The 11,967-nt window shown below is 41.9% G+C and overlaps 1 protein-coding gene across 2 annotated transcripts in view; it reads left to right on the forward strand.

Moving 5' to 3' along the window:
- The window catches only part of Dcaf5 (DDB1 and CUL4 associated factor 5), a 106,860-nt gene that overhangs the window by 32,372 nt on the left and 62,521 nt on the right, over window positions 1–11,967 (forward strand). For both annotated transcript variants that reach the window (XM_008845948.2, XM_029569793.1), the window contains exons 2-5: window positions 2,758–2,901; window positions 6,052–6,088; window positions 7,302–7,441; window positions 11,492–11,621. In XM_008845948.2, the coding sequence (XP_008844170.1) occupies window positions 2,758–2,901; window positions 6,052–6,088; window positions 7,302–7,441; window positions 11,492–11,621 (451 nt within the window). The remainder of the gene's footprint in view (window positions 1–2,757; window positions 2,902–6,051; window positions 6,089–7,301; window positions 7,442–11,491; window positions 11,622–11,967) is intronic.

The following is an 11,967-nucleotide window of genomic DNA, read 5'->3' on the forward strand; positions in this document are numbered from 1 at the left end:
TGCTGGGATTAAAGGCGTGAGCCACCATGCCCAGCTTGTATTTGTTTTCTGTTTTGTTTTTGGTCTTTTTGAAACAGGGTCTCCCTGTAGCCTCAGCTGGCCTGGAACTCACTATGTAGACCAGGTTGGCCTTGAACTCAGAGAGATTAGCGTGCCTCTGCCTTGGGAGTGCTGGGATTAAAGCAGTGTACAACCACACCTGGTCTGTGTTTTTTTAAGACAGGATTGCACTGTGTAGCCTTGACAATTTGGAACTCCTTGTGTATATCAGGCTACCCTTGAATTTGTGGTGATCCTCCTCCCTCTGTCTGCCAGGTGCTGGGATTACAGCTATGCCCAGCTTGATATTTGTACCCCTGTGTTTCTAATAACATTCTGAATAACTTAAAGATGAAAGCAACCCAAATGTGAATCAAGGGAACAGAATAAAAATATACATGCAAAAAGTATATGGGGGGTTGGAGGGGGGCTGGAGAGATGGCTCAGCAGTTAAGAGCACTGACTGCAGAAGACCTGGGTTCGATTCCCAGCACCCACATGGCAGCTGCTAACTGTCCTTAACTCTGGTTCCAGGGGAATCTGACGCCCTCTTCTGACCTCCAAGGCATTGCGCAACATGGGTGCACTCACATACATGCAGGCAATACACTCATACACATACAATAAAAATAATAAAATATTTTTAAAAAAATATACACAGGGGCTTCGAAATGGCTCACTAGGTAAAAGTACCTGCTGCACAAACATGAGGACCTAAGTTTTCATCTCCTGCACCCACATAAAAGCCAGGTGCAGTTGCGCACATCTGTAAACTGTGTTCTGGGATAGAGAGGTAGATCCTAGAAGCTCACTGGCTAGCCAATCTGGCTGTAATGGCAAACTCCAGATTCAGTGAGAGATCTTGTCTTAGAAAATAAGGTGGAGAGTGATAGAAGATAGCTACAGTTTATCTCTGGCTTCTACATGCTTACGCATGGGTGAGTGTATGTGTGCACTACATGCAGTACATATGCCACAGAATTCTGTTTAGTCCTATAAAGGAATAAAATTCTGATACTTACTGCAACATGGATGAACCTTTTTTTTTTGTTTGTTTTGTTTTGGTCTTTTCGAGACAGGGTCTCCCTATAGCCCCAGCTGGCCTGGAACTCACAGAGATCCTCCTGACTGCCTTCCCAGTGCTGGGACTAAAGGCATGTGCCACAACATGGATGAACCTTTAAAATATGCTAGGTGAATAAGCCAGACCCAAAAGGACAAGTATGACATTAGTCCATTTATATGTGGTACTTAGAATAGTCATATTCATAGAAACAAAGTAGAATAGCTAGGAGAAGTTACTGTTTCTTAGAGTTTCAGTTTGGGGTAGTAAAGAAGTTCTGGAGATGGAGAGTAGTAATAGTTGCACCACAGTGTGTATGTACTGTGCCACTAAACTATATTAAAAAATGGTTGATAAATTTAATGTAATATATATTTTATTAGATATTTTTCTTTTGGTGTGATAAAATACCATGGCTGAAGGCAAATTATAGAAGAGTTTATTTTAGCTTATAGTTCCAGAGGTATAAGAGTCCATCATGGGGCTAAAGAGATGGAACCGGGTTTGGTTCCCAGAACCCACATGGCAACTAACAATTGCCTGTAACTCCGGTTCCAGGGAATCTGATGCCCTCTTCTGGCTTCTGAGCATTGCATACAGGTGGTACACTTACATACATGCAGGGAAAATACTCATACATATAAAATAAAAATAAATTAAGAAAAAAAATCTTTAAACCCAGAGCTGTGTGTGGTGGAACATACCTTTAGTCCCAGCAGAGGTAGGTGGGGTCTACATATTGAGTACTAGGCCATCTGGGGCTACAGGGAGACCCTATCTTAAAAATACCAATAAAATAAAATAAAAAGTACACAGGTGAATCTCTGTGAGTTTGAGACTAGCCTACTGTACATAGCAAGTTCCAGGCTGCCAGTGTTTGTTATCCAGTGAGACCCTGTCTCAAAAAAGAAAAACAAAAAATTCAAAACATGGGGGACTGGAGAGTTGGCTCAGCGGTTAAGAGCACTGACTGCTCTTGCAGAGGACCCGGGTTCGATTCCCAGCACCCACATGGCAGCTACAAAACGTCCTTAACTCTAGTTCCAGGGGAATCTGAAGCCCTCTTCTGACCTCCACGGCATTGCACGGCACGGGTTGCACTCACATACATGCAGGCAATACACTCGTACACATGCAATAAAAATAATAATAAAAATTTTTTTGGTGGTTTTTTTTTTTTGTCTTTTTGAGACAGGGTCTCCCTGTAGTCCCAGCTGACCTGAACTCACTATGTAGACCAGGCTGGCCTTGAACTCACAAAGATCCACCTGGCTCTGCCTCCCAAGTGCTGGGATTAAAGGCATGCGCCACCACACCCAGTTTAAATAAAAATTCAAAACATGGGAGAAGAGCTGAGATGTAGCTCAACCCTTGCACTTGTATAGTATGTATAGGCTCTGGGTTCCATCCCCAATACCACAAAAATAAATCAGCCAAACAAACCAAAATAAAACCCAAACAATTCCTGGGTGAGTGTGAGTGGTTTAGAGATCATGAGCCTCATGGTTAAAAGTTCTTGGATTTGTGTGCCCTGTCAGAATCTTATATAGTTGGGGAGGTGTGGATTCAGAAAGGATTGGAATTGAGGCTGGCAAAACTAAGTCAGCCTTGCAATGTCAACTCTTTTAACCATAGATTCTTGCTCCCCACTCAAGGAGGAGATGACCGGCGGGTTCTCCTTTGGCACATGGAACAAGCTATCCATTCCAGGGTCAAGCCTATTCAGCTAAAAGGAGAGCACCACTCTAACATTTTTTGCCTGGCTTTCAACAGTGGGAACACCAAAGTATTCTCTGGAGGTAAGAAGAAGAAAGAGTCTACCTTGGGAAATTAGTTACAGAAGTGGTAGAGTAACTTTATAATTTTATAATTTTAACTTTCAATTATTTGTGTGTGTGTGTGTGTGTGTGTGTGTGTGTGTGTGTATGTATGTACATTCATCTTTCCTGGGTCCTGGGGATTAGACAGGTTTCCAGGCTTGCATAGTAAGCACCTTTATCTACTGAGCCATCTTGCTTACCTGAGATTTTGTTCTTTGAGATAAGGTACCTTTAGCTCTGGCTAAGGATGACCTTGGACTCTCCTGGCTGCCTCAAGGGCTGAGATCACAGGCATTCACCACCATACCTGGTTTCTATCTCTTTGTGTTTGTTTATTTGTTGAGATGGAGTCTCAAGAAACCTAGGTTGGCTTTAAACTTGTTATGTTGCCAAGGTTGGCCTTGAACTATAGGCTTGAGGTAACAGGCTAGATTAAAAAAGAAATAGTTACATTTACTTATTTATTTTGTAGAGGAGGGTATGTCTATGCAAACATGTGGGCATGTACATGCCATGGCTAGCATGTGTGTAGGTCAGAGGACAGTAGTGAGCATTGGTTCTTTCCTCCTACCACATCTGTGTCCTAGGGATCAAAGTTAAACAACTTTGCCAGCCCACCAGGTTTGATTTTATTTTATTCTGTATAATATTTTATTTATTGGTCTTTTTGAGACAGGGCCTCCCTGAAGCCCCAGCTGGCCTGGCACTTGCTATGTAGACCAGGCTGGCCTTGAACTCAAAGAGATCCACCTGTCTCTGCCTCCTGAGTGCTGGGATTAAAGGCGTACACTACCACACCCGGCTCTATGTAATATTTTAAAAGATTTATTTTTAATGTGTAAGTATGTGTGTGTGTGTGATTAAATGTGCATGTGTGTGCGAGTGGTTACACTGTGTACCTATGGAGACCAAAGGAGAGCATTGGCTCTCAGCTTATGCAGGTGCTGAGGTCTGAACTCTAGTTCTCATTAAATGTGCAGCAAACACTCTTAACTGCCAAGCTATCACTCTAGCCCCACTGTTTCATTTTTAAGGATACTGGTTGTGACTTAATTTGATGTCATGACTCATGGATGACTCTTTGAAAAAGCATTGTGTTAGGTACAGTTGGAATGGCAGGTATGCAAGTCAACCTCTTGGTGATGGCTACTCCATCAACCATTTTGTTTCTGACTACTGAATTTCCAGCCCTGACCTCTTTTCTTTGCTGCAGATTTTCCCACTGGATATCTCCTTTGTTCCAAAAGCATTTTTTTTTTTAATCTTTCTGAGACAGGGTCTCCCTGTAGTCCTAGCTGGCCTGGATTCGCTATGGAGACCACGCTGGCCTCGACCTCACAGAGATCCGCCTGCCTCTGCCTCCCAAGTGCTGGGATTAAAGGCATGGGCCACAATGCCCCGCTTGTTCCAAAAGCATTTTAAATGCAAGATGGTGTTGAGGATATAGCTCATTAGTTGAACACTTGTGTGGAGTATTACAAAGCCCACAGTTAGATCCATAGCACTGCCAAGAAAAGGAGGGGAGGGGGAATTAGGTGGTGGTAGTAATAGGTAACACTTCTAAAACCAAAGTAAAAGAAACTGCTGAACATTTCTCCATTTGCAGCTTATAAGGTTCATCTTCTTTTTTTTTTTTTTTTTTTTTTTTTGGTCTTTTTGAGACACAATCTCCCTGTAGCCCCAGCTGGCCTGGAACTCACTATGTAGACCAGGCTGGTCTTGAATTCTCAGAGATTCACTTGCCCCTGCCTACCAAGTGCTGGACTAAAAGACATGTGCCACCATGCCTGGCAAGGTTCATCTTTTGCTGCTACTAGTTTGTGTAGTAGGATTTGAGATTTCAAGGGCTTGCAGAATTGTATTCTCATGTCCCCGGTACCTAGCACTGTGTCCGACATCTAGAAGGCATTAATATGAGTTTATGTCATTAGTATTCACCCACAGGAGAATTTATAGCTAGGACTTTGAAATTTGAGATGACTTGGACCACATCCTTACTGCTATTTTTGCTTTCTATTTAAGTGGCTGTAGCTATGCATTTAAGCACAGAGTGGGATGTTTCTTTCTGATATGCATAATCAGGCTGTAATTTTACTGGCTTTATAAAAAACATTTGGAGACATTTTATGTTTATAGTGATTTTAGATCCTTAGAATAAAGAAATATAAAAGAAAGTTCTGGAGGAAAGCTTTACCATCATTTGGAATCACATGGTCATCATTTTAATGTTGTAAAAGGTGATGAGGATAGGAATAGCAACCATTTATTGGGGGCCTATCAAGTATTCAGCCCTATTTTGAATGAATGTTTTTATAGGCTCATAGCCTCATAATAGTCCAATAAAGTAGATACAGTTATTATCCCTATTTTCAGGTAAACAGCTGAAGCCTAGAAATGTTCAGAGATTTTATTCCAGGTCTTACAGTTAATGAGTGTTTTGCTGGGCAGGAAGTTAGCTTGGATCAGTGAACTGTTTGGTCATTTACTCTTTTCCTTAATGGCCAACCGTTTATTTTGGCCTAATCCCTTAGATAATGCATTCTAGGAACTGTTATTAGGTTATACATTATTGCAGTTACATTTAAAAAAAAATTTCTATAGACTGCTCTGTCCTTAATTTTTTTAAAGAAAATGTTTTTTTTTTTTTTTTTTTTTTTTGAGACAGGGTCTCAGTTTTCCTAGGCTGGCCCTGAATTATTGATCTTTCTGCCTTAACTTCCCTAGTGTGGAATTATAGGCATGCATCAGTATTCCTGGCTTCTTAAATTGTTTTCATGATTTTTTTCTAGTTAATACTCCTGATTTCTATTAACTTTGTGTTTATACTTTTTATTACTATTGTGTATATGGATTTGTATGTATGTATGAGTGTGTATGATGCGTGTGAGTGCCAGCATACACATGCTGAGGTCACAGGACAACTTTTGGGCGTCAGTTCTCTCCTTCCATCATGGGTTCTGGGGATTGAACTCAGGTAATCAGACTTGCATGGCAAGCACTTCGATGTACTGCCATCTCACCAACCCATGATACGTTTTTTTTTCCATGAAAACTTAAAAATTCCACATCAAAATGTGGGCAGGGGCCAACTTGCAGGAATTATGAAATGTCTATCTTTTTCCTTTGCAGGAAATGATGAGCAAGTTATCCTCCATGATGTTGAAAGGTAAATAGATTATTGATGTGTGACGATGACTAACCATTTTTCATATGAAGAGAGGCAAATATCTTTGTAGAGAAGTAGGTTTTAGTTTTTGTAAAAAATAAAATGGAACCAATATTATTTTTCTGCAAGATTTCTCTAATAGTTTTGAAGTAAAGTTTTGTTTTCTTTTGTTTTTGGTCTTTTTGAGACAGGATCTCTCTGTAGCCCCAGCTGACCTGGAACTGGTTTTGTAGACCAGGCTGGCCTCACAGAGATCCACCTGTCTGCATCTCCCAGTGCTGGGATTAAAGGCATGCACCACCGCACACAGCTTTTTTTTTTTTTTTTTTCAGAAGACAGGGTCTCCTTTTAGCCCCAGCTCTCCTGAAACTCACTATGTCACTGATGTCAGTCTCCCAGAGATCTACCTGCCTCTGCTTTCCAAGTGCTGGGATTAAAGGCATGTACCACCACACCCAGCATTAAAGTTTTGATTTTAAAAAACAAAAAGACTTGCAAAGTTGGCATACAATTACAGTTTTTAGGTAAAAATTTAAAGAGAGAGATTTGAAGAGGAAAGGAAATAATATTAATAATTATTGAGTTCAGACACCATTCTAAGGGCTTTTTATGTATTGATTCATTTAGCCATAGCATTCATTTTGTGAGTGATACTATAGTGATAGCCATGACAGATGAGGGAATGGAGGCACAGAGATGTTAGGTAACTTAAAGTCAGGTAATGATAGGGCTTGGTCTTGGTTCCACCTAGCTCAAAGCTGTGCTGTTTAATCACCATGCTACTTTGCTAGGAGATCCTTTCCATCTACACTTTTACCAGATCTGGCTGCTTTAAAGCTTCCCCTTGGTTTTCAGAAATCAAGTAACTACCCTCAAATCTCAATGCATGTAGATGGATGTGTAATAATGAAAACACAAAACTTAGCTATTGAGTCACTTTTAAATATGCTTAGTATGAAAATTACGGAATTTATAAAAGTAGCACCTTTGTGTGCATGCATACTTTATACTCACACATTACGTATGTTTTTTTCACTTGAAAGCCATATTGACCTTTTAGGCAATAGAATATCTCGTTGGTTTACCTGGTTAACTTTGTCCTAGGAATGAAAGAAAACTATACTCTAGTTAGGTACCAGAGGGCTGGGACTCTGTGCCATGTTTATGTGTATATGTGTGCCTGTTTTACCCATCTCTTTCTTCTGTTCCTCAGTAGTGAGACCCTGGATGTATTTGCTCATGAAGATGCAGTCTATGGCTTGTCAGTGAGCCCAGTGAACGACAACATTTTTGCCAGCTCTTCAGATGATGGCCGAGTTCTCATTTGGGACATCCGGGAGTCTCCGCATGGAGGTAGGTCACTTTATACAAGGCTGTTGAACTGTGCCCAACAGTTTGATGTAACATTCATTGCGTATTCACTTTATAATATGGTTGTGAGTGATACCTAGGAAAAGGAAATTCAAGGTTCCCACGTGCAGTGTAGATATGTGTCGTTGGAGGCCCCATCCTGCCCTGAGTACTCAGATATGAACCACCATTACCAAACATTTTACAGCCAACTGGGACTCCACAAATCTTTACATCCTGGTGCTTTGTGGTCTCTAGGGGCAGAAGATGTGATGCAGTGTGGCAGGTACCTGTGAGGGGTCCCGCTTGTGTGTTGCTGACACATACTCTTTTGGTTATTTATTGAGAATAAGGCACTATGCACTTTTATTTCAGACACAATTTCAGACTTGTTCTTTTGTTGAAAAAACATACAGATGCTCATTTTACCTGCGTAGAATTGTGAAGTAGTGGCAAGTTCAAGTTCATTCTGTCTATGGAGAGTTGTCAGTGAGCACCTCCTTCAGAAGTCACTGAAGAACTTGTTTTGTTGACTTTGAAGTTCTTTAGGAAATGCATTCTCTTAGCTTATTTCCTGCAGAGGGAGTTTTTTCTGTTACTCCCTTCAAAAGCCCCTTCTTCCAGTTCCACTGCCATGCCCACCTCTACCCTCAATTTGTTTTTTTTAAAAAAATATTTTATTATTTTTATTTAATGTGTATGCATTGTATTGCCTGCATGTAGGTGAGTGCACCTGTGTCGTGCAATGCCTGCAGAGGTTAGAAGAGGCTGTCGGATCCCCTGGAACTGGAGTTATGGACAGTTGTTAGCTGCCATGTGGGTGCTGGGATTCAAACCCAGGTCTTCTGCAAGAACAACCAGTGTTCTTAACCGCTGAGCCATCTCTCCAGGCTCCCCCCCCTTTTTTTGGACTTTTTGAGACAAGGTCTCCCTGTAGCCCCAGCTGGCCTGGAACTCACTACGTAGACCAGGCTGGCCTTGAACTCACAGAGATCCACTTGCTGCTGCCTCCCAAGTACTGGGATTAAAATTGTGCGACACCATACCCAGCCTTAGTTTCAGTTTGGTTTTATAATGATCATATCTGAACAGACAGTTACTATCCTGCCATCCTTTATTAGGACCTAGGTCTTTATTTCCCCATATTCCAAACATTTACCATGATCCGCTGTTTCAAGGATCAGACTATTAGAGAATCCTGTTCTTAGGGTCAGGCAGAGCTAGTTACAACAAACAGCAGCTGTGGCTGAGTTTCTGGGTGCTTGTGGATATTCTATTCCTTTGTCTGCATTGCTTGATGGTTGAGGCAGCTGAGTGCTTCACCTGCCCAGGGGTCTGTGCAGAACTGCAAATGGAAATAAGACATAGAGATGCTTTCTGTCTTTGACTATAACAGGTCCCAGAGGAGTATTCCTTCGAGGTAGCAAAGTGATTCTTTCCTCACCTGGATCCTGATAGTTTATGCAAAGGGATATAGGAGTTTCAGGTCAAGTTGACTTGTAACTGGCTAGATGCAAAGAAAGTTCAAGTATAAGGCTTTTTAAAAAACAAAAAACAAGGCTAGTTGTGGTGGTGCACACCTTTAATTCCAGTACCCTAGAGGCAGGCAGGAGCAGGCAGATCTCTGTGAGATTGAAGCCAGCCTGGCCTATATCGTGAGTTCCAAGCCAGCTGTGGCTTCAGAGAGACACTGTTCCACAAAATAAAGTATAAAACAGGGTCTTACTCTAACCCAGGCTAGCTTTGAACTCATGATCTTCTCTCTCAATCTCTTGGGTGTTGGAATTACAGAAGTGGTCTGCCAAGCTTTTTAAGAATTTCATATTTTAGTACTATATTTTAGCCTCTGTCTCCCCTATAGCTCCTCCCATGTTTTCCCAGTCTCTCTCAGTATCTTGACATCTTCTTTAATTATTAATTACATACATGCGCGTGCACACACACACACACACACACACACACACACAAAATCAACCTACTGAGTCCATTTAATGGTGCTAGTATGTACGTGTATTTAGGTCTGACCAAAGGGAGCTTATACCCGGAGAAAACCTCTTTCAGCAGCCGTTGATTGCCTATAACTCTTCATCTTCACGTGATCTTGTGAAATTTCCCCCATCCATGTTGGCATGTCGGCTGGTGTTGTCATTATATAGGTCTCATTTAGACCATATTGTTGCAATTTGATGGGTGCAGCTTCTCTGTCATGTCTGGAACACACTAGCAGCTCTTTTTTTTTTTTTAACCTTTTAAAAAAATTTTATTTATTATTTTTATTTTATGTGTATGCGTGTATTGCCTGCATGTAGGTAAGTGCACCCATGTCGTGCAATGCCCATGGAGGTCAGAAGAGGCTGTCAGATCCCCTGGGACTGAAGTTACTGACATTGTTAGCTGCCATGTGGGTGCTGGGATTCGAACCCGGGTCTTCTGCAAGAACAACCAGCATTCTTAACTGCTGAGCCATCTCTCCAGCCCCACACTAGCAGCTCTTTAGCAATAGGCATTCTGGTCTTCTGGTCTGTACAACCTTTGTACCCCTCCTTCTTCGATGTTCCCTGAGCCTTCTGTGTAGGGGTTGCATTTTAGTGTATCACTTGGGTCTGGGTACCCCACACTCACTTTCTCTTTTTTTTTTTGTCTTTTTGAGACAAGGTCTCCCTGTATCCCCAGCTGGCCTGGAACTCACAGAGACCCACCTGCCTCTGCCTCCCAAGTGCTGGGATTACAGGTATGTGTCACCACGCCTGGCTTACTCTTTTTTTTTTTAATGTTCTTATACTGGAAGTCAAATCATAATTCTTCACTGAACTGTTTAGAGAGCATCATTAACCAGAAGGAAAAACTACACTATTGCTTTGCCTTAGGTTTTTACTGTTTGACTTTGCCGTCTTTGCAGTCTAAAACTTTATAAATTAATTAAAGGTATCATAACTTTACCAGGAATCAGTTGTGTTTGTTTTGTTTTGTTTCGTTTTCGGTCTTTTTGAGACAGGGTCTTCCTATAGCCAGCTGGCCTGGAACTCACTGTGTAGACCAGGCTGGCTTTGAACTCATAGAGATCTGCCTGCCTCTGCCTCTGCCTCCTGAGTCCTGGGATAAAAAGTGTGTGCCACCACACCTGGCCTTGTTTTGTTTTTGAGACAGGGTCTCACTATGTAACCCTGGCTGGCCTGAAACTTGCTGTGTAGACCAAGCTGGCCTCAAACTCAGAGATCTGCTTGTCTCTGCTTCCCAAGTGCTAGGATTAAAGGCATATGCCACCACACCTGGCTAATTGTGAAATTTTTTTTGATTTATTTATTTTTATTTTATGTGTATGAGTATTAATCTTGCATGTATGTAAGTGCACCTATATTGTGTAGTGCCCACGGAGAACAAAGAGGGCCTCAGATTCCCTGGAACTGGAGTTATGGACCATTGTTAGCTGCCATGTGGATGTTGGGATTTGAACCTGAGTCTTCTACAAAAGCAGTCAGTGCTCTTAACCACTGAGCCATCTCTCCAGCCCTCATCTGTAGCCCTGATTGTGAATATTTTTTTTAATATGTATGAGTGTATTGCCTGCATGTATGTTAAGTGCACCTGTGTCATGCAGTGCCCTCAGAGGTCAGAAGAGGGTGTTGGATTCCCTGAAACTGGAGTTATGGACAGTCATTATCTGCCCTGTGGGTGCTGGGAACTGAACCCGGGTCCTCTGCAAGAGCAGCTGATACTCTTAATTGCGGAACCATCTCTCCAGTCCCTCTGTGAAAATTTTTCAGCTCACATGGTATTCAATCTTCTGTAAAACAGCTTACCTTCCTTCCCCTTTTCAGATACCATATAGATTCTGAGTGTTATGGTTTAAAGTTGGCTAAATATGTTTAAGTTGATATTGGAAGGCTCAGGGACATGAAGGTAGGATGCTTGTGGAGTATGTAATACACTGGAGTTCCAGCCTTTGGCATGGTTAATAACGAGTATGTTCTTGCTTACATTCACACTGCTCAGCTGCCCACCCCTGGCCTAAAGGTGCCTCGAATGACTTGATTGTAATTTCTGTTTTCACAGAGCCCTTCTGCTTAGCAAACTATCCATCAGCCTTTCACAGTGTCATGTTTAACCCCGTGGAGCCCAGGTTATTGGCCACAGCCAATTCAAAGGAAGGAGTGGGACTTTGGGACATTCGAAAACCTCAGAGGTAAGCTCCCTGACTCATAAGGTCTTCAAACTTTCCCTCACTCATTTCTCAGAGAGTAGGATCAGCAGCAAGTTTTGTGAGAACCTGTTTGGCAGCTGATCTTAATTGGGCATCTCTTAACATGTCCCGCTTCTCTGAAGCCAGGATTGCCTATTGCCAAGCAACAGACAGAATGAGAAACTTGCCACCCTTTCTGTGGAATCATGAATTGCAATCTGGACTGTAGACAAGGTCAATTGTAAGCTGTATGAAATAGTGAGAGCCTCCTTTTAAGTTCTGCCTTCACTCTTGATTCTCAGCATCCCCCACTTGCACAGGAGTTTTTACTATGTGTGGTGGGGGTGGG

The sequence above is a fragment of the Nannospalax galili genome, unplaced genomic scaffold (assembly GCF_000622305.1).
Source record: "Nannospalax galili isolate Female #2095 unplaced genomic scaffold, S.galili_v1.0 scaffold42, whole genome shotgun sequence".
NCBI lineage: Eukaryota > Metazoa > Chordata > Mammalia > Rodentia > Spalacidae > Nannospalax > Nannospalax galili.